Here is a 23559-nt window from a genome sequence, read left to right on the forward strand (position 1 = left end):
TTGTTAAATCTGAATTAACCTGGTCACTGATCACCTGATGCTTGTTGTAATGAAATAGTCCTCAGCAATAAAGATACAAATACAAACTTCTCTGTTTGTTCTCATTTCACCTTCTTACTTTTTTTTACCTCTTGCCAGGTACTTGTTGTTTGTTGATTTTAACATGTCCAATGTTATTGTTAAAATCAATGACAAATAAACACATTTAGTGTTGAGTACAAATAAAATGGTGATGATGATGATGATGATGATGATGATGATGATGATGATGATGATGATGATGATGATGATGATGATGATGATGATGATGATGATGATGATGATGATGATGATGATGATGATGATGATGATGATGATGGGTCAAATTAAAGGAGGGTAGAGAGAGTGAATGAAGATAGAAAGAAGCATGAAACTAAACGGCTACTTTTATTTGACTTAAACCTTTTTGGAAATTCAGTGAGTCGGTGGAGGAAGCAAACTGCACATAACATGACAAAGTTAAAGAGTTTCTGTAAGACAGAATACTTTGGGATATGTAAACAGCTGCTTCTGTCTCATTGGAGCTGATTCCAGCTGGCATGAACAAAGTGTGTGCGTGTGTGTGTGTGTGTGTGTGTGGTTTAGAACAAGGGAACAGTAACATCTGTAGTGGAATATATACAAAAAATATATTTTATTTTATTTTATATGCAAAGAAGTGCGAATGTGTGTGTGAATAAACGTGAATGACGCTCCGGTCCGGCGTAACCTGAGCTAACAGGCTACTACCTCCGTCAGTGGACACCACCCGGGTCTGTGGAGAGGTTCACTCACATCGGATGAATAATACGTTTTGAAGCTCAGCTTGTTCTCCTGGCAGAGAGGCTAAATACGTGTGAGCTCCCGTTTCTGAGGTTTGTCAAGTTTAGTATTGTATTTATCTGTAAGAAGGGCTTCGCAGCTACCTGTACCTGGTTTTTAGCTTAGCTCGGCTTGCCCGCAGGCATGCCAGCAGCAGTAATAGCGATGCTAACGGGACCGTAGGCTACGGAGTTATTGACCGACATGAAGCCACATGATCCGGGCCACCCAGCAGAGAGAAGCGTTAGTTTATGAGGATGAGTGTGTTTGGAGAATAAGCTCCCCCACGTAAGATATCTAATTGAATGTAAAGCTATTTCACTCGCCAACTTCCTTTTTAAGTGATCGGTATTGGTGAGTCAAAGCTTGTTTTTTTTGGAGCTGAAGGACATGTACAAAGTTTTGTTTAATAAATAATAAAAGTTATTTGAGCTAAGTTATTTGTCTAATCTTTTTACTTTGTTGCAATCATTTTACTTTAATGCTGTATTATAGGCAACATCTTTGTGTTGCGCTGAGTGCTAAAGCATGTGAAATGTATTTGAAATAGGATTTCTGCTCCCTGCTGGCACTTAAAATGCAGCCCATAATATATCTTACTGGTCTATATAGGCCTACTGCTTATAATAATCAGCTACCCTCTATTTTTGTGACAGTGACATGACGTCATACAAAATTGCCCCACCAGAAATTTCAGGCTAAAATCGCCACTGCCTCTGGTTATGACAACAGCTAATAAATGATTGAGAACAGCATCATCAGGCTGACGTTCTCCTCTGCTTCCCTCTGCTGGCCACTGTCACAACCTACAGATAGTTTATAAAGAAGGCAAAAATATTTTTAATGAAATACATGAAATAAAATAGATCATATTTGGATCTCTGCTGTGACTCCTAATGATCTCATTAAGTGGTTAAATTGTTATTAGTGCTATGAATACATAGCAATTCCCTACTAATTGGATCTCCCCAATAAGAGGTATACTGGTTACATGCTGTTAATAAATACATAATGATTTAAATATGATAGTCAACCAACAAATGTGTATCAGAAGTGTTTGCCCCAGAATCACCAAACACTCTAAAAATACAATATGGAAATTAAAGAGAGGAAATAATTGTTCACTAATTTTTACCAACTGTTAAGCTTTGGAACGTCCAGGAGAGCTCTGCTCTTTGTTTTCTATGTTCTTATATTTCATGCATATTTATTGCTCTATAACAGTTCCACAGTGGTTGTATGTAACAAAGTACATTTACAGCTAGTTACTGTATTTAAGAACATTTTCCATGTGTCCTTACTATAAGTGGATTTATTTTTGTCTACTTCTCACTTTTACTCCACCACATATATCAGCTAATATTTGCACTTTCTACGAATCTGGGCCTATTTTGGAAAAAATGTGGTGCTCTGGGCAAGTTGTAATCTGGATAGGAACCTATAGTGGCCCAAGTGGTAAATAGTGAACATGGCCCAAAAAGCGCAAAACTAATTTGGCCATCTAGCCCCTATGATTCACTCCTCTGTGAAGAGTCTTGGTGTTCATTGGGGCAGTGGTTTCTAATTTGACAATCTGTTGTTAGTAGCTTCCTCTTCATAACTTCTCAACTTGATTCCTGTAGCCTGCAGCTCGTCCAAAATGCTGCTGCTCGCCTCCTTACAGGAAAGAAAAAGAGGGACCATATAACACCAGTGTTTAGCTCCCTCCCCTGGCTTCCTGTTGGTCACAGGATTGATTTTAAAATGTTATTGTTAACTTTCAAACCTCTTAATGGACTGGCACCGCCTTACTGAACTCATTTATGTCCACTCTCCACTCTCCAGCTGAGGTCAGCCACTCCGCTGCTCCTGGACTTACCTAAACCGAGGCTCGTAACTAGAGGCGATCGAGCCTTTGTAGTAGGGACGGGAATCGGCAGGGACCTCCCGATATGATACTATCACGATACTTAGGTGGCGATACGATATGTATTGCGATTTCTGTGGGTATCGCGATTCTGTAAGTATTGTGATTCGATATTACGATTTCCTGGGATTTATTTTGGTTATTCTTTGTTTTAAAATACTGGACCATGGAAAAATGTTGAATGATTCCTTCAAATACAACACAGTCAAATTCACTTAGAGCTTTACCAGTTTTATTTCAAATATTAACATTAACTTAATGACTGCCGGGCAGCCAATAGAGAAAATAAATAAAAATGTGCCCTTTTATTGTATAGCCCCCTTGCAACTGCACACAAACTGACAGATTAAGAAATGTATGCCACTTAGGCTACTTTTTAACAATAAATAAAAGATAAATTAAATAGAATGAATAAAAGTTTACTTAAAATATAAACTTTGAAATAAACAAAAAGTAGGCTATTGTTGTTTGCATGTAAAAATCGATTTGGGAGGCAGCATATCGATTTAAAATCGTCATTCACAAGAATCGCGATTTGTAACTGAATCGATTTTTTCCCCCATCCCTACTTTGCAGTAGCCGCCCCTTTACTTTACTCTATCTTCTATATATTCCACTACAGATTTGACTGTTCCCTTGTTATAAACCACACACACACGCACACACACACATGCACACACAGACTTTGTTCATGCCAGCTGGAATCAGCTCCAATGAGACAGAAGCAGCTGTTTACACAAATCCCAAAATATTGTCTTTTACGGAAACTCTTAAGACCTTATTTAGTATTTGACATTGAAACAGTCTCCTCCTTATTCCCACCTCCTCTCTCAAGTCAGCAGGAGCAAAGGCAAATGCTCCTCTTGTTTTCGGGCTCGTCAGATAAATATCATTTCAACTTCCTCATGTTATGTGCAGTTTGCTTCCACCATCGACTCAGTGATTTTCCAATAGCGTTTAAGTCAAATAAAAGTAGCCGTTTAGTTTCATTGTTAATTTTTCAAATCATCCACTCCATTCTGTCCTCTGTCTGCATTCACTCTAAAAAATGATCCTTTAATTTGACCCATCACCATCATCATCATCATCATCATCATCATCATCATCATCATCATCATCATCATCATCATCATCATCATCATCATCATCATCATCATCATCATCATCATCATTTTATATTTATTCATATTTATCATTGATTTTAACAATAACATTGGAATTGTTAAAATGAGCAAAAACAAATAGCTGACAACAGGTATTAAAAGTAATTGAGTGAAATGAGTGCAAAAATAGAAGTGTGCATTTGTATCTTTATTGCTGAGGACTATTTCATGTCAACAAGCATCAGGTGATCAGTGATCAGGTTAAATCAGACTTAACAATGCCTGAGGATAGATTATGTGAGATGCACAAACAGAGGGAAGACAGAAAGTACAAAATGCATCATTCCATTTCTTATCTTTGCTATAGTTGGTGTGAACACAATGTTCCCTTCTTCGACCGTTGTTTGGCTCTCCTGGAGACCAATAGGTGAAGTTCACTCCACAACCATCAGACCACATCCAGCTGCCTTCTTTGTGGAGGTCTCTGAGTCCGATCCAGGTCCATCCTTCAGCATGATCGAAGTTCTTCATCAGTGCTTCGATGAAATTATGTTCATCCAGACTGTGGATAGACACCAGGTTGGCTCCCTGTGACACAGAGTAGAGCTCTGCATCAGCCCAGGTCATATGTGTGGACACGTACTTGTAGCAGCGGTTGTTGAAGCTGAACCAGAACATGGGACAGTTTCCACGCTGCAGCTTGACCTCAGGTCCATCTGAAGGAGACACAGCACCCAGGGTCAGGGCGAACAGAAGGAGGAGTAGGGCCGGGTCTAGGCAGGGGCAAGAGGGGGCCTGGCCCCCTCAAATAAATGTTGTGCCCCCTCAAACTAAATCCCAATTTATAATAATAATAATATAATAAAGCACAATGCCCCCTCAAGATTTGTGGCTGCCCCCTCATACATGCCTGTCTAGACCCGGCCCTGAGGAGGAGCAGGATCATGTTGGCGTCTCTCTCTCTCTGTGTCACAGGAGCAGGACGAGGGGTTGGAGATGATCTGCACTGTTGGATGAGAATGAGAGTTTGAAGGAGACAGGTGGGCAGGCTGAGTTCTTTTATACTCTTCAGAGAGGGTGTCTGCACTGTTGGTGTGATGTTATTGGTCAAATGCACTTGGCAAACACTTTGATTTATACACATTTGCACAGAACAAAGTGTTTTCTTTGAACACGAGGCAGAAAAACCAACAGCTCACCTGGATGTCCCATAACTTACCTCTTGACCTCGTAAAATGCAGCTTTAGAAAAGATGACACGAGGTCAGATATGTCACTTTGTGGTTGACTTCTTCTCATTCACACCAGGTAAACAACTGCCAAACACAAGTTGACACATCGACCATGTTACAATTACAAAGTCTTTAATGTGACCTCTCTTGTATTGTGAACTTTGTGTTTTTTCTAACCTGCAAACAGCATTGCCAACGAACGTGTATCAGAAGTGTTTGCCCCCGAATCACCCAACAGTGTAAAAAGACAATAAGGAAAATAAAGGAGGAAATAATTGTTCACGAAATATCAACAACTGTTAAGCTTTGAAACGTCTAGGAGAGCTCTGCTCTTTGTTTTTAGATTCAATGCATATTTATTGCACCATAATAGTGCCACAGTGTTTTGTTTCTTTTAAAGTCATTAATAATGAGTGGTCCATGGTCCAATCAGAGTTGGCACGAAACATTACACTGGTGAAGAAGCATTTTGAGAAATCCAGCTAACAAACAGATAAACAGCTATGAAAAAGACTATCTGTCAATGATCCATCTGATATCAGTGCCATTTAAATACCAGTGAGTCAATGTTCCCTTTGCCCTTTCTGGGAAGCTGCTGAGATCACTGGACACCAGCAGCTGCCATAGATCTACAGATATGATAATTTACTTTTACCTTTGTACTGAGCTTTTCCTTTGGAAATTCTTGACTCACTTTGATACAGTTGGAGGCTTAGTAAAAGATCCAGTTAAATAGTACAAATTTTCTAAAAAAAAATAAGAAAATTAGTTTTTCCAGCAGTTTAGATTCATGATTCAAACATCTAAATATAAAAACTTCATCATTTCCTTTTATTTTCTCACTTGGCTTTAATTTGACAAGCCCAAAATGCTTGATACCACTGTCTTCAATGGATCCAGATGTAGATTTTCTTTCTTTTACTTAATCATGTTCCTTAGAACTGTGCAAATCTGGTTTCGGATTTAAGGAGTAGGACATCAAAATTAATATATTTATAACCTACCTGTCGATTTACACTTAATAAACCAAGGGATACACCGAGTTCTGAATATTTTGGTGTTGTCTATGGAGTTTCTTATCGTGTAAGTGTTAAAACAGAAAAGACAATCTATCTGTCAATGATCCATCTGATATCAGTGCCATTTAAATACGAGTGAGTTCAATGTTCCCTTTGCCCTTTCTGGGAAGCTGCTGAGATCACTGGGCATCATCAGCTGCCATATAGATCTGATAGTTTACTTTAATCTTTGTGTAATGGGGTCAATTCTTGGTGACATTTGATACTTTTAGTGGGGTTATTTTCCCCGTTCGGGATTGGTTAAATTTTCCTGACATGAAAGGTGATGCTCATAGGCTGCGGGGAGGCGGAGTTTATTTAGGGACGTCGTAGCGCTCCCCCTCTCCCTCTCCCCCTCTCTCTCTCCCCACTGCTGGTCCTGAGTGTGTGTATGAGGAAGTGCATCGTGAGCGCAGCAGGTACGGACGCAAATTGTTTATTGCGAGCTCACGCCGGTTTCACACCGGACGCGTGAGCGTCGCGTGAGCGTCGCGTGAGCGTCGCGTGAGCGTCGCGTGAGCGTCGCGTGAGCGTCGCGTGAGCGTCGCGTGAGCGTCGCGTGAGCGTCGCGTGGATCCCTAGCACGCCGGGGCCAGGCTGCACACCGGACAGGCTGAACTCCGCGGCGGTCATCCTGCGATTCCTCTCCGTGATCACACATACAGCTGATATTTGTCATTAACGGCAACGGTGTCCCAGCATTTGTCCTTTTTAATGTACAACACAGCCGAGGATCGTACAGCTCACTGTACTTCTCCACTTCAATTATTAAATTAATGTCATCCTTCTTCAAGAACTTCTCCGCTGTTTGCTCCGTTAAATGTCGGGTGTCGAGGGTAAATTACGTATTCTCCACTCAAGCCTATGTGGAGAGTAGGTAGACAACCCCCCCCCCTCTCTCTCTCTTTTTATCTTTATGACTGCTTGTATGTCTGTATCCGGAGGGGCAGAGGGGGACATTTAATAATGTGATTGGTAAAATTGGTAAAATTAAAACTCCAGGACAACAGAAGGGGAATACAAACTATGGGATGCATATTTTATCATTTATATCATATAAAATATGTCCCCAATATCGTTTAAAATCATTTTTCACTGTGTTTCCCGGAGCGCTACGCTCGCGTCAAGCGCAAAAAATAGACTCGACGCCGAAACGATCGCTGCACGACGCGAGGCAGTTTTGGTGCAGCGCTGCACTTCAGCGTCCGGTGTGGCCGGCACAAGGGATTAACATGGGAACGGATGGGAGCCAGCTGTTATTTAAGGCTTGGCGCTGCACTTACGCGACGGCTACGCGACGCTAACGCGTCCGGTGTGTAGCCGGCGTCAGCGTGCAGCCGTGTCTCTGTTTTAGTAATATAAAATCACAATGTGAGTGAACACAGGTGAAATAAACCACCTGCTCACCTGGATGTCGCATAAAACAAAAAAATAAACAATATATTACAATAAATAACTCATTCAGCACATTGTTCTGCTCCGTGGACGAGGTGGAGCAGAGTTGTGCCTGTGCACGTGTGTGTGTGTGTCATGGTTAATAGCAAATATGACGACCACAGGGCCTCTCTATCGTGAGGAAAACCTCACTCATCAAGAGGGTGAATGCACCACACCAACACAAACATTTATCACAGAAGTAATAGAATTTTTAGAAAAGAAAGACAAACTAATGATAGGAACACATGTCAAATATCAATCAGATGCATAATGCTAATATGCCAACACACACACTCACAGTGCTAGGGAAAGAGATTACATTCCTTGTAGTTTCAGGAGCAACACATTCAGTCATCAAGAGTGATGTGTTTGACACACATCCTAAATTAAGCGGATGATTTGTCAGATCTTTGGGGCTTCAGGAAACACCGTGGTTGAAAAATTCACAACTCCCTTAATATGTAGTGATAGCATCACAGAAAAATTCAAGTGTTCCTTTTTGCTATCCTCATGTTGTCCAATTAATTTGATGGGAAGAGAGGCAATGTGTCTTTTGGGCATCTCTGTCGTTTCCACCCCATCAGGAGTCGTAGTGGTCCGAACGGCTGATCTGTATCCACCACAGATTTACACATGCATTAAGTGTAATGCTGATTCACTGCTATATATGTATGAGTGGAAGCTCTGTTCAGCTGTTGTCACATCCATCAACACTGATCTAGTGGATCAGGCCCTTTCAGTCACACTAAGAACAGACACCACGTGTGTGCATCCAGAAGATTAACACTGCACTGCACACATACACAAAGGGAAAGATGCAGGTTTTGAAAGAAGAAAGTTTTAAAGAAAGTTGTGTGAAACATAATTTAACACTAAGTTGCATTCTGGAATGAACATAGATGTGCTGTTTCTGTAGTCACCCTCTCTGTTCCTTCGCAGATGTTCAGAGGATGCTTTCCTTTTTTGACGTTCCTGGACCACACTCACATGTCTTGCTGTCAAAACACAAATTATAATGGCAAGTTTTGGGACCGTGGATTAAAAAATTTGTCAATGCTGACATTTGGGAAAATACATCAGATCCTGTAGTTCAGTATAAACCTTTTTTGAAAGTGTATGAAAAACTATTTGCATCTGTTGTTCACACTTTCAAGGCTGTTCAAATGGTACCAGACACACATAGAGACACCCAATATGCACATGCATATTTACATTATACAAACAACATTGCAAGGGCTCAAGGCAATCATGATGTGGGTTTAATTCGAAAACATGAAACCTGTGATCATTAAACCAGAATCTGGCTACAGACCACATCAATCACAATATGCACTTGAACAGGAAGCCATCAATGGTATTACACCAGTTTTCAGCTCTCTTTTGAGGGCAGGTGTAATTGTTCCTGGCAAGGTTTCACTAGTGCACGCTCCGATTTTTCGGCACTCCAACTTAGAGCCACAGTGGATGAGCGTGTACTTTGGAGGAAATGTGGCTGCACATGAACTGTACTTTTCCTCCTATCAATAACTTGTCCTAATCATCTGGATATTGGGCCGTCTCCGCATGTCAGGTCTTTTGACTCATGGTTGCTTCTACAACCTTTTATGACCCCATTCAACGCGAGGGTGACATAGGATTGTACATCTACATGTCAGAATACCTGTGTCCACAACAACAGCAGAATGCTTTCTCCTACAGTATTGGTCATGATGCATTTAGAATCCTTGTGAATTGATGTATTTCATGTTTTACTGTAGTTGTGCATTATCTTATGTTGTCATAAATGACAAAAAAAGGGGGGATATGTAGTGGAAAAATAACAAAGTATGGTTGAAACCTATTTGGTAGTTGAAAAGTATGTTTTCGCAGACCTGTCTTAATACTTTTATGACCTGCACTGTTTATGATCTGAACTGTGTGTGACCTGAAAACTTTATCGGCAAAAGAAACATATGTAAATCAGTTTTCTGTGTTTTGATTCCTGTTTCAAATTGCGCCTACAGAACCAGTCTGAACCAGCTCAGACAAACAGCCTTGATTCTCCTATATAAGATCCTTGCATTTGACTGTTCTGCATCTTCACTCTTTATCCCTGGGACTCTCTCACACGTCCCTTTAATTTATCTTCTCAGAGCAGATGTTGTCTGTGTTTAAATTTCACAATCATGCCATGTCTGTGGTTTTTCCTCACAGAGCCCTGAGTTTGAGATGTAGAAAGTGACATCATGGAGGGTTTGATCTTAGTGTTCATGTAAAGGTGTTGGTAACATTGAACTTGACAGTAAATCCTGTTTCCAAGAGAGACTGGAAGCTTTCATGCTGCTCCCACCCACATCACAGTGACGTCTATCAGGGTTTTTATTAAAAACATTAAAAATGTTCATACATTCACAATAGTTTGAGCAATGCACAAAGGTCCTTATGATCACACAAGTGTCCTTGAGGTTACATTGAAACATTAAACCAGTGTTGGTACCAAAAATATAATTTTAACTTAAAATGTGATTGCTTATACTTCATTGATTTTAACAATAACATTGGAATTGTTAAAATTAACAAACAACAAATACCTGACAACAGGCATGAAAAGTAAGTGGGTGAAATGAGTACAAACATAGAAGTGTGCATTTGTATCTTTATTGCTGAGGACTATTTCATGTCAACAAGCATCAGGTGATCAGTGACCAGGTTAAATCAGATTTAACAATCACTGAGGACACATTATGTGAGATGCACAAACAGAGTGGATTGTCTCATACTCCTCAGCGGGATGAACGTCGTGCTTCTGCAGGGAACGGCTTTGTGGAAGCCGTTTGTGGATCGTTGGAAAAAGGGAAGTCTATGGAAGTGTCGGAGTCCGTCCAGCGGGGCACTTCCTGTTTCGATCTTTCAAGTTAAAACCGGAAAGGTCCTATCAAGATAAAACTTTGACTGAGATAAGAAGAAAATGAAACGACTTCAAATAAAAATGATATTAAACAAACGTCTAATCGCCTCCTTAGTTACTGAGTCGTGTGGTTAGACCTCTTGAGGTCAGAAAACAACTTGAGCAGCGTGGAAAAGAGAGCGAATTTCTGGGAGCAGAGGGGTTTTGTTCTACCTGGGAGGTACCTGCCCCCCTGGAGGAGGGGTCAAGGGTCAGTGTTGCCCTCAGCCAATTAGATGTCAGGGTCCCGACCTTAGTGGGCGGGGATTCGACCTCAGTGGGCGTTTCAGAGTCTCATTTGGGTTTTTGCAGAGCGGCCTGCAACATCTCCCCACCAGGGCCTGCTGGAGGGGGGGCACAGTGGGGGTTCAGGACATGCTTCCCCCACCAAGGCGAGGCTCCAGGCTGTCTAGAGAAGGTGTGAATTAAGACTGAAACTGGTTGAACTGGTTTCAGCTGGGCCTTGTAGGCCTCAAGTATTTACAACCTATTGTTTGATGGTCACTCAGGACCTCACCCCCAACAATCCCCCTTTGGCCTGGGAAGTGGGTCGTTACCCGGTTTCCAGGGCACGCTAGGGTCGAGAGTCCAGTGATAATCCATGAGAGGTAATCCTTGAGTGGAGTTGAAGCATTGAAAATTAGTTCATCATGAGGCATAAATGTCTTTGAGGCATGAGTCTAAACAGAGAGAGGTAATTGTCTGGGCAGACAGAGGCTAAACAACATATATTCTAAAACACGGCACACATTTTCAATTTCACATAATGCTTATCGGCAGTTATTGTTAACATACCAATGAATTTTGGTGAAGAGTGAAACGAAAGAAAAGTGGAAAAGGAAACAGAAGAAAATGTTTGAGTAGGTGCTGGTGTTTTGAGGTAAACATGTGTGTTATTCTGTCAAACCAAAACATTTAGAACGGCGAGTCACGTTCTGTTGTTCGCTAATCTGTGAATATATGGTAAATCCTATTTCTAGGTTTGCAAATCTACAGATATTGAAATTTTACTGCCAAGACTGAATTGCCAACTGTACCCGTGAGGGCTGCACAACCGTAGTGGTAACGACTTCAAGATCCTCAACGAGGTCTAAGGAGTTCACTACCTGAACATACGTTATACAATTTACTGACAGAGGGTCTAAAGCATGCAGCTATTGATGGAGTGAGTGGTTTGAGCGGTTTTCTGTTTTAAAATTGGGATTTCTTCCCCCCCCCCCCTTTCAGGTGTGGAGGTGAGAGGGGTTTCTGGCAGCGCCTTGGTCCTTCCCAGTCATTGAAGTCATCTTTAGGAGTGGAGAAGGAGGGCAACTGCTTCTAGTTTCGCCAACGGGGTTCAGTGTCTGGTCTCTTAGGGGAGCCTGGAGGAACACGTGGCACAATGTCTCTTATTGCTTCATCCACACATCTCCGTATTAATTCCTCTGTCCCAGGATGCATCCCATGTGTTGGATTTCGGTCACCATCTCTATACTCCTGGTATTGATGAGGTTTCCTTTGGTTACAGCCCCTACTTCTCTGTTGAGAGGGATTCAGGTGCTGAGGTCGAAACTGTTTGTGGGGCTGGTTGAAATCCTCACCCCCTTGGTTTTGAGGGGCACCCTGTTGGAAGGGTCGTTGTTTCTGGTTCTCTTTGCTGGGGTTCATCCTGGCGTGGGGAAAGTTGTCATCTTCCAGCGCCGGGTCCACATTGAGTTGGACTTGAACTGCCAGAACCACGGTGTCGTCTTCGTTACACCCTCGGTTGTCTGGGTCGAAGCGATAAATGTCTTTTTCAAGGGGCTCTTGCCGCCGGTTGCGGATTTCCTCTCTTTGAGGGGGTGCTGAGTCATCAGTGTCTTTTGACTCGAATGTGCCACGGTACTCATCTTCGTGGCCACCATCTCTTGCACCGGGGTTGGCGGACCATCCAGGACGTGACCGTGAGTCATGGTGCGCCTCTGCCTGAGTGGCAGACTGGGAATCTCCTTCAGCCCTCCAGGACGGAGTCCTTCCGTCGTTGTGATGTGGATCAGCATGGCTCCGTGCAGGATGTGTTCCTTCTGGCTGGAGTGGATGCTGTGTGTCCGCTGGACAGGCATTTGATGTTGCCTCATAGCGGTCGCAGGTCACTGCACGTCTAGGGGTTGAGTCCTGCTCCCCCTTTGGTGTTGAGTGGGTCGGAGCGGTGGACTGCTGGGTGTGTCTGGCTCTCCAGAGCAAAGCTCCCTCTGCATGAGGGTTGTGGAGCTGTGCTCGCAGCTGTTCTCCCAGTGTCTCTGTTCCGCTGGCTCCACCGGGAATGACGTCAGCTCCTGGCCCTGTCATCAGGGATCTCAGCTGGAGGGGGGGACAGCTCTGTTTGACTGTGCCCCCCTTTCTGCTGACCTTTGACCTGCGCATGCTCCTGCACCGCCTGGTCCTGTTCTTTGCGGGTCTCGATGATGTGCCGCAGGTGGGAGTTTTTTTTTTCCTGCTCCGCTCGACATGCTGCTTGCATGGCTATGAGCGCCTTCGCATGTTCTTGGGTCTGCAGCTCGGCTCTCTGCTGGTAGAGGAGTGTCAGTTGACCCAGAGCATGGGGTATTTTTGGATGCGGGCCAGTGGGGTTGATGAGTGCATGGACAGTTCTTGATCTTACGATCGCAGGTACTTATTTCATACTCACTCAACTCACTCACCGCATCATTAGAAAAAAATTACTCAGACTGGCTACAGTCTCTAATAGGACCTCTGGTCCTGAGGGAGCACTTGCCCCACGGTGTTACATGCTACTCATCTTCTGAGTGCGAAAAGGCACCTGGTGGACTGCTCACGCTTGCTTAGAAAAAGTGGGTAAAACACTTAATTAAAAAAACTACACAACAAGATGCACAGGTGAGCTTCACCCTGTGTCTATAAAGTGTCAATGAAGGATAGCTCGGTGGCTCAATCCTTAAGACCTAGTTGTTCAACAACTAGTCTTCTCAAAACTAGTCTCTCAAATCTAGTTTGTCTCCTTAAGATCAAAAAGCATGCAGAAAATCTCCAATAAAAATTACCAACTACTGAAACGCAGTCAGCAACCAACCAAAGTTACACAAAAGTCTGCTTAGCAAAGGGAATTAAGAATAAAGAAACTTCAAAGAGAAATTAGTTTCGAACCTATGTCTCTCTTCAAAGATTAATCATAATTATTGTGCATTGAGATGACACAACCACTTATATGCTAGAAGCAACCAACCACGGATACACAAGGCACTAGTATACCTGCTTGGGACAGATGCAAAGGGATTACAATAAAAATTTTCAAAGAGAAATAAATTCCTAGAATTATTTTTCTCTTTTCTTAAATTATTTATGATTCTTGTGCCTCGAGAACACAACCACCGATTGCAATCTGCAGCCAATTACGGATACACCAGGCACCGGTATACCGGTTTGGTAAAAGTTCAAATGAATTAAAAATAAAACTTTGCAAAGAAGAATAAATTTCCAAAATTATTTTCTTCTTCAACAACGAATCATGATCAATACCAAATGAGAGAAAGCAAAAGTTTTGAAAAAATCAAATTTTCAAAAAAATTTAAATTTTTCAAAAAAAATTAAATTTCTGGAAAAAAAAAAAGAATCTGGATTATTGTACACAGTATTATGATACAGCTGGAGTTAGATCCCCTCACACGGGGCACCATTTATGTTGTGCAATAGGAGTAGACTTGACGTTGGCTAATTAATAATAATCATGAAATATGATTATTAAAATAATAAAAATTATCTATCAAAAATAATTAAATTATTAATTGAAGATGATCAGTAATCAAATAACAATAAAACCACTAATGAGAAAATAGGAATTATCAATTAGAAAGTACAAGCTATCAATTAACAATGATAAGGTTATCAACCAAGAATAATGAAAATAATTAGTCCAACACAATAAAATTATCAATTTAAGAATAATACTATCTATATTAATAATTGAGAAAGGGGGGCACCACCCTGGTTTCCCAGGGGCCAACGATGTCAAGCTATAATTATCAGTCTCATAATGATAAATGTCAAATTAATAATGTCAATATTTTAATATTAACGATTACTTAATAAACAGTGAAGGCTTCTAAGTTCGAGCACAGGCGATCATAATCCAGCTGCAATCACATACATATGCACAAATAATCACAGACTACAGATACTTTAATTACAAAAGTATTTATTAAAAAGGGGAAATAAAGTTATAATGTTATTCAATGATTTATCATTTTAACAAGCTCCGATATTCCAAAGATAAACACAGCAGCAGCACTTATCACAATTCAGAAAATACATGGACAACCTGCGGTCTACCTATGTATTTCTGTCTGTGTGTGTGTGTGTCTGTGTCAAAGTGTCTCTCTGTGTGTGTATGTGTGTGTGTGAAATAAAGTTAGTGTTATTTAATGATTCATCATCTTAACAAACTCCCATATTTCAAAGATCACAACAGCAGCAGCATTTATCACAATTTAGAAGACACATGTATCCCCTTATGTGTATCTGAGTGTGTATGCATCTGTCTGTGTCTATCAAAGTGTCTGTGTGTGTGTGTGGGTGTGTGTGTGTGTGAGAGAGCGAGAGAGAAAAGGGAGGGGGCGTGGCGATGACGCAGTAACGTAGTGACGTCACATCCAAGATGGAGGCCGACAATGTTAGGCTTAAAACTACAAAACAAAATGGCGGGTTCGTTATGAATTTAGAGCCAGAATTGGGGGCGGGTCTACCGATGAATAATCTCAAATGGCCGCCGGACCACGTGTGAGGCACAAAGGAGGAGGTGGAACAAAGGATTCTTTGTTCTGGTTTAGCTTTGGCTTCAAAATGGCAGCCAGATGTTTTCAGGCCCTTTAAATATAGATTTAACTGTCACATGAACTGTATTCTAAATACAGATCGGAACGGGTGTATAGGTCGGTTTAGAAGGAGAGAGAGAGAGAGAAGAGAAGGCATGCAAGGAGAGTTCAAAGAAGCTCTTAAAAACACCGTCAGCAACAAGTTACATTTACTTTACCGCTCAGCACTCAAACGGCGTTGTGTGCTGAAGTCTGACGGTAAAATCTCTGTAAGGTTCTTCAGACGGGAACGAGTGCAACCGGAGACGTTTATGTCACGGCGCTTAAAAACTGTGGCACAAGGCCGTAACCGGAAATGAACCGGAAGTAGCCGAATCGTCGTGGCTAAACAATGAGACACGGAGATCCCACAAACAAATACACTCAAATATTAAACAATATGCTACGTATCTGCCCAGATAATCAAGTCTCTTACTGTACAACCCTCGCGATGTGCCTGCGACTCGGCGCGAATGTGTCGGGGGCCAGTGAATCACGTGGTCTTTCTCACGAGCGGAGCTCCGGAGCTCCGCCGCTGGACCGGAAAAGGGAGCGAATTCCTCGTGCTCCTTGACGGAATGAAACTTCGCCTTTCTTCTGTAACAGCGGAGAACGTGCTGGTTTACAGGAACAGAGTGGATTGTCTCATACTCCTCAGCGGGATGAACGTCGCGCTTCTGCAGGGAACGGCTTTGTGGAAGCCGTTTGTGGATCGTTGGAAAAAGGGAAGTCTATGGAAGTGTCGGAGTCCGTCCAGCGGGGCACTTCCTGTTTCGATCTTTCAAGTTAAAACCGGAAAGGTCCTATCAAGATAAAACTTTGACTGAGATAAGAAGAAAATGAAACGACTTCAAATAAAAATGATATTAAACAAACGTCTAATCGCCTCCTTAGTTACTGAGTCGTGTGGTTAGACCTCTTGAGGTCAGAAAACAACTTGAGCAGCGTGGAAAAGAGAGCGAATTTCTGGGAGCAGAGGGGTTTTGTTCTACCTGGGAGGTACCTGCCCCCCTGGAGGAGGGGTCAAGGGTCAGTGTTGCCCTCAGCCAATTAGATGTCAGGGTCCCGACCTTAGTGGGCGGGGATTCGACCTCAGTGGGCGTTTCAGAGTCTCATTTGGGTTTTTGCAGAGCGGCCTGCAACATCTCCCCACCAGGGCCTGCTGGAGGGGGGGCACAGTGGGGGTTCAGGACATGCTTCCCCCACCAAGGCGAGGCTCCAGGCTGTCTAGAGAAGGTGTGAATTAAGACTGAAACTGGTTGAACTGGTTTCAGCTGGGCCTTGTAGGCCTCAAGTATTTACAACCTATTGTTTGATGGTCACTCAGGACCTCACCCCCAACAACAGTTTTCCCTTCCTCCATCGTTTTCTGGCTGTTCTGGTGACCAATAGGTAAACTTCACTGCACAGCCATCAGACCACATCCAGCTGCCTTCTTTGTAGAGGTCGCTGAGTCCGATCCAGGTGTATCCTTCAGCATGATCAAAGTTCTTGATCAGGGCTTTGACAAAATTCGCTTCATCCAGACTGTGGATAGACACCAGGTTGGCTCCCTGTGACACACAGTAGAGCTCTGCATCAGCCCAGGTCATATGTGTGGACACGTACTAGTAGCAGCGGTTGTTGAAGCTGAACCAGAACATGGGACAGTTTCCACGCTGCAGCTTGACCTCAGGTCCATCTGAAGGAGACACAGCACCCAGGGTCAGGGCGAACAGAAGGAGGAGCAGGATCATGTTAGAGTCTCTCTCTCTCTCTGTCACAGGAGCAGGACGAGGAGTTGGAGATGATCTGCACTGTTGGATGAGAATGAGAGTTTGAAGGAGACAGGTGGGCAGGCTGCGTTCTTTTATACTCTTCAGAGAGGGTGTCTGCACTGTTGGTTTGATATTATTGGTCAAATGCACTTGGCAAACACTTTGATTTACACACTTTGATTTGTTTTCACTGAGCAAGAGGCAGTAAAACCAACAGCTCACCTGGACGTCACATAACTTTCCACATGATTTTTTTCAGTTCAACCTTTTGACCTTGTAAAACGCAGCTTTAGAAAAGACGACACGAGGGCAGATATGTCACTTTGTGGTTGACTTCTTCTCATTCACACCAGGTAAACAACTGCCAAACACAAGTTGACACATCGACAATGTTACGATTACAACGTCTTTAATGTGTCCTCTCTTGTATTGTGAACTTTGTTTTTTTCTAACGTGCAAACATCATTGCCAAAAAATCTGTATCAGAAGTGTTTGCCCCAGAATCCCCCAACACCATAAAAAGACAATAAGGAAATAAAGGAGGAACTAATTGTTCACTAAATATCAACAACTGTTCAGTTTTGGAACGTCCAGGAGAGCTCTGCTCTTTGTTTTTCTATGTTCTTAGATTTTATAACTATTGATTGCACTATAACAGTCAGTGCCACTGTGTTTTGTTTCTTTTAAAGTAATCAATAATGAGTGGTCCATGGTCCAATCAGAGTTGGCACGAAACATTACACTGGTGAAGAAGCATCTTGCGAAACCCAGCTAACAAACAGATAAACCACAATGAGAAAAGACAATCTATCTGTCAATGATCCATCTGATATCAGTGCCATTTAAATACGAATGAGTTCAATGTTCCCTTTGCCCTTTCTGGGAAGCTGCTGAGATCACTGGGCATCATCAGCTGCCATATAGATCTGATAGTTTACTTTAATCTTTGTGTAACAGGGTCAATTATTGGTGACGTTTTATACTTTTAGTGGGGGTGTTTTCCCCGTTCGGGATGTGTTAAATTTTCCTGACGGGAAAGGCGATGCTCATAGGCTGCGGGGAAGCGGCAGAGTTTATTTAGTGACGTTGTAGCGCTCCCCCTCTCCCTCTCCCCCTCTCTCTCTCCCCACTGCCGGTCCTGAGTGTGTGTATGAGGAAGTGCATCGTGAGCGCAGCAGGTACGGACGCGAATTGTTTGTTGCGAGCTCAGCGTGCAGCCGTGTCTCTGTGCGGGTGTGTGTGACGGTGTCAGTGCCGCCGTGGATGCACGCGGTCCCTGCTTTATTTAAATGAATTAAAGGTACGATATAATGATATGTTTTATGTTTGTAACTGCTTTTAAACATTTTGATAAACTTGTTTAAATTGTGTAACCTAAAGGCTCCATTATGCCACTACGAATCCGTTAGGGACGGACGAACGGACAGATCGGACGGACACTTTTTCATTTATACATCTCCGTGTTGAAAACAATTCACCGCCAGAACAGTAGGTGGCGCAACGGAAGACAAGCTTGGAGAAGCCTACCTCACGAGTAATCAGAAGAAGTCCACGCTGTTTATTTACTTACTCCCCTTTTTCCTCACACATAGTGTAGGTTACGATGGCAACTAAACAAAATAAAGTGACACCCAGTAGGTCAAAATGCTGATGTAATCGTTTCTTAGCGCAGCGGTTCCCCGGTCTTGTTTCCGAACTGTGTTGCTAATTCCACAGCTTGAAGCTCCGTGTAGCTTCAAGCTACAAGGAGCTAGCTACCTTCCCCCCAGCTTCCACACAGTCAGCAGGGACTCCCGACACTAACTACTACCCAGTGTTTGCTTCTAACCTGACGCTATTGTAGAAACAGTGTCAAGATAGAAGTGGAATTAAAGTCGTGACCGGGTTTTTGCACTGTTACCACCGCAGTTAGCATGGTGGCTAGCCCGCTAGCACCGTTTTGAAAGCTTGTTATAACCGTATGTGACCGTGCACACATGCCGTCAGTACTCTAACGAGCCACCGTCAGCCGGACAACTTCGCTGGCTTAACACACACGTCACATTAATCGTAGAATCATAGTTGTGTTTGGGTTTGTTGTGACACAGGGAATGAAGCAGGAAGTTTGAGGTCCGGAAATGACGTCGTAGCCTACGGAAATGATGTCGTTCGCGGACCAATCACAGCCAAGGGCTGTCCGTAGGCTATCCGAAATATCCACGGATAGTTAGAAGAATCAGAGGTGCATGAAAAGCTCTTCGAGGCGCTCGGGGAGGGCGTTTCTCTGTCCCTTTCTGTCCGTGTCATAAAAAACGGAGTAGCATATATCAGCCTTAACTAAAACATGTTTGTTTTATAGGGCTGCCTTCAGCAGAATAGTTACGGTCACTGTTTTACCCCAACTTTAGATTTCATTTAGATTATTTGGCCTTGTTTAATTTTAGTTTCTTTCTGGTTATTTGGTTTGATTATTGGTTTCTTTGTTTTATTTTATTTTGTTTTGTAATATGGCAATGTGCAATATATATGGTTGACTGGGACTGTGCACACCGTGTGTAATGACTTGAATAATAGTGAGTTATTGGCTCCATCAACTAGAGACCCTCTTTTGTCCTTTTGTTTCATTATATCGCTTGCAGTGTGTTTTAAAGTTTGCTGTGTTTGTGTTAATGCATGATGTTTTAGCGTTGTATGATTGGGTCTTCAGCCTTTCATTTCTCTCTTTTTAATCTGTTATTTATATCAAGTCCAGGCCAGTCCTTCAACCTTTGCTCATGTCACTGTCTTTTAAATAATTTGCACCTATTGAATAAATTGTATATTTCTGAAATCTCAGCCTCCCGTCCTGGTTATTCTGGATAGATGTGGTGAACCAAATTGACATTTAACTGTAATCTGTAAACCATTTTAAAACACTACATTTGTACTGTGCTTTTCCTTTGGAAATTCTTGACTCACTTTGATACAGTTGGAGGCTTCATAATAGATCCAGTTAAATACTACAAATTTTCTAAAAAAGTAAGAAAAATAGTTTTCCCAGCAGTTTGGATTCATGATTCAAACATCTTAATATAAATACTTAATTTCCTTTTATTTTCACTTAGCTTTTAATTTGACAAGCCAAAAATGCTTGATACCACCGTCTTCAATGGATCCAGTTGAGTAGAAGATTTTCTTTCTTTTACTTACTCATGTTCCTTAGAACTGTGCAAATCTGGTCTCTTATTTAAGGAGTAGGACATCAAAATTAATATATTTATAACCTGACTGTCGATTTACACTTAATAACACAAGGGATCCACCCAGTTCTGAATATTTTGGTGTTGTCTATGGAGTTTCTTATCGTGTAAGTGTTAAAACAGAAAAAGAAATTGGATCAAATACATTCCTCTAAAACAGATTCCCACCTCAGCAATGTTCTTTTTGTGAGCTTCAGAGAGGGTGTTTGATATCATTGGACATTTTAGTAATATAAAAGCACAATGTGAGTGAACACAGGTGAAATAAACCACCTGCTCACCTGGATGTCGCATAAAACCTATAGTTTATTCATTTTCAGTAAAATGTTCACATAGTAAAACGAATTTTTAGAAAAGACGTGTAGCTCCAGCTATCTGAAGGCTGAGGGGTCATGAGGGGGAGACGTATTGCTTCATTGATGACTCTTTGTTTCCGTTTACAACAGATAAGTGATAACAACATAACAACTGTAGGCGTATATTTACACATAGACAATATTACAATAGTACAAAGCCTTCAATGTGTCCTGTCTTGCATTGTGAGCTTTGTGTTTTTCTTTTAACATGCAAACAGAATTTAAACATTGTCATTAAAATATTTTAAACAGCTATAACCCAAAATACTGAATACAACCTCCTGTGGTTTTCTCAAACATCATCACATCATCTTGCTCCTCTGCTGCCAGTTGTGCCTGGGCACGTGTGTGTGTGTGTCATGGTTAATAGTAAATATGACGACCACAGGGCCTCTCTATCGTGAGGAAAAACCTCACTCATCAAGAGGGTGAATGCACCACACCAACACAGACATTTATCAGAGAAGTAATAGATTTTTTAGAAAAGAAAGACAAACTAATGATAGGAACACATGTCAAATATCAATCAGATGCATAATGCTAATATGCCAACACACACACTCACAGTGCTAGGGAAAGAGATTACATTCCTTTTAGTTTCAGGAGCAACACATTCAGTCATCAAGAGTGATGTGTTTGACACACATCCTAAAATAAGCGGATGATTTGTCAGATCTTTGGGGCTTCAGGAAACACCGTGGTTGAAAAATTCACGACTCCCTTAATATGTATTGATAACAACACAGAAAAATTCAAGTGTTTTGCTATCCTCATGTTGTCCAATTAATTTGATAGGAAGAGAGGCAATGTGTCTTTTGGGCATTTCTGTCGTTTCCACCCCATCAGGAGTCGTAGTGGTCCGAACGGCTGATCTGGATCCACCACAGATTTACACATGCATTAAGTGTAATGCTGATTCACTGCTATATGTGTATGAGTGGAAGTTCTGTTCAGCTGTTGTCACATCCATCAACACTGATCTAGTGGATCAGGCCCTTTCAGTCACACTAAGAACAGACACCACGTGTGTGCATCCAGAAGATTAAAACTGCACTGCACACATACACAAAGGGAAAAATGCAGTTTTTGAAAGAAGATGGTTTACAGAAAGTTTTAAAGAAAGTTGTGTGAAAGATAATTTAACACTAAGTTGCATTCTGGAATGAACATAGATGTGCTGTTTCTGTAGTCACCCTCTCTGTTCCTTTGCAGATGTTCAGAGGATGCTTTCCTTTTTTGACGTTCCTGGACCACACTCACATGTCTTGCTGTCAAAACACAAATTATAATGGCAAGTTTTGGGACCGTGGATTAAAAAATTTGTCAATGCTGACATCTGGGAAAATACATCAGATCCTGTAGTTCAGTATAAACCTTTTTTGAAAGTGTATGAAAAACTATTTGCATCTGTTGTTCACACTTTCAAGGCTGTTCAAATGGTACCAGACACACATAGAGACACCCAATATGCACATGCATATTTACATTATACAAACAACATTGCAAGGGCTCAAGGCAATCATGATGTGGGTTTAATTCGAAACATGAAACCTGTGATCATTAAACCAGAATCTGGCTACAGACCACATCAATCACAATATGCACTTGAACAGGAAGCCATCAATGGTATTACACCAGTTTTCAACTCTCTTTTGAGGGCAGGTGTAATTGTTCCTGGCAAGGTTTCACTAGTGCACGCTCTGATTTTTCGGAATTCCAACTTAGAGCCACAGTGGATGAGCGTGTACTTTGGAGGAAATGTGGCTGCACATGAACTGTACTTTTCCTCCTATCAATAACTTGTCCTAATCATCTAGATATTGGGCCGTCTCCGCATGTCAGGTCTTTTGACTCATGGTTGCTTCTACAACCTTTTATGACCCCATTCAACGCGAGGGTGACATAAGATTGTACATCTACATGTCAGAATACCTGTGTCCACAACAACAGCAGAATGCTTTCTCCTACAGTATTGGTCATGATGCATTTAGAATCCTTGTGAATTGATGTATTTGATGTTTTACTGTAGTTGTGCATTCTCCTATGTTGTCATAAATGACAAAAAAAGGGGGGAAATGTAGTGGAAAAATAACTAAGTATGGTTGAAACCTATTTTGTAGTTGAAAAGTATTTTTTCGCAGACCTGTCTTAATACTTTTATGACCTGCACTGTTTATGATCTGAACTGTGTGTGACCTGAAAACTTTATCGGCAAAAGAAACATATGTAAATCAGTTTTCTGTGTTTTGATTCCTGTTTCAAATTGCGCCTACAGAACCAGTCTGAACCAGCTCAGACAAACAGCCTTGATTCTCCTATATAAGATCCTTGCATTTGACTGTTCTGCATCTTCACTCTTTATCCCTGTGACTCTCTGTGATGGTCCTTTCCACAGAAAGCCCCTATTAAAATACACTGAGACAAATTTGGTGTTCCAGCCTCTTGTATATTCAGATTTCCATCACACGTCCCTTTAATTTATCTTCTCAGAGCAGATGTTGTCTGTGTTTAAATTTCACAATCATGCCATGTCTGTGGTTTTTCTCACAGAGCCCTGAGTTTGAGATGTAGAAAGTGACATCGTGGAGGTTTTGATCTTAGTGTAAACATGTAAACGTGTTGGTAACATTGAACTTGACAGTAAATCCTGTTTCCAAGAGAGACTGGAAGCTTTCATTCTGCTCCCACCCACATCACAGTGATGTCTATCAGGGTTTTTATTAGACACATTAAAAATGTTCATGCATTCACAAAAGTTTGAGCAATGCACAAAGGTCCTTATGATCACACAAGTGTCCTTGAGGTTACATTGAAACATTAAACCAGTGTTGGTACCAAAAATATAATTTTAACTTAAAATGTGATTGCTTATACTTCATTGATTTTAACAATAAGATTGGA

At 41.7% G+C, this 23559-nt stretch overlaps 1 protein-coding gene and 1 pseudogene across 1 annotated transcript; both read right to left on the reverse strand.

The window, feature by feature from the left end:
* Positions 1 to 4041: 4041 nt before the first annotated feature.
* On the reverse strand, positions 4042 to 4614 carry LOC133009732 (lactose-binding lectin l-2-like; the record flags this gene model as incomplete). The annotated part of the gene is made up of 1 exon (XM_061077268.1): positions 4042 to 4614. A coding segment is annotated over one exon (504 nt), but the record flags the coding sequence as incomplete, so codon positions are not given.
* A 12044-nt stretch (positions 4615 to 16658) lies between these two features.
* On the reverse strand, positions 16659 to 17073 carry LOC133009733 (lactose-binding lectin l-2-like; annotated as a pseudogene).
* Positions 17074 to 23559: the final 6486 nt, after the last annotated feature.

The sequence above is a fragment of the Limanda limanda genome, chromosome 8, assembly GCF_963576545.1.
Source record: "Limanda limanda chromosome 8, fLimLim1.1, whole genome shotgun sequence".
NCBI lineage: Eukaryota > Metazoa > Chordata > Actinopteri > Pleuronectiformes > Pleuronectidae > Limanda > Limanda limanda.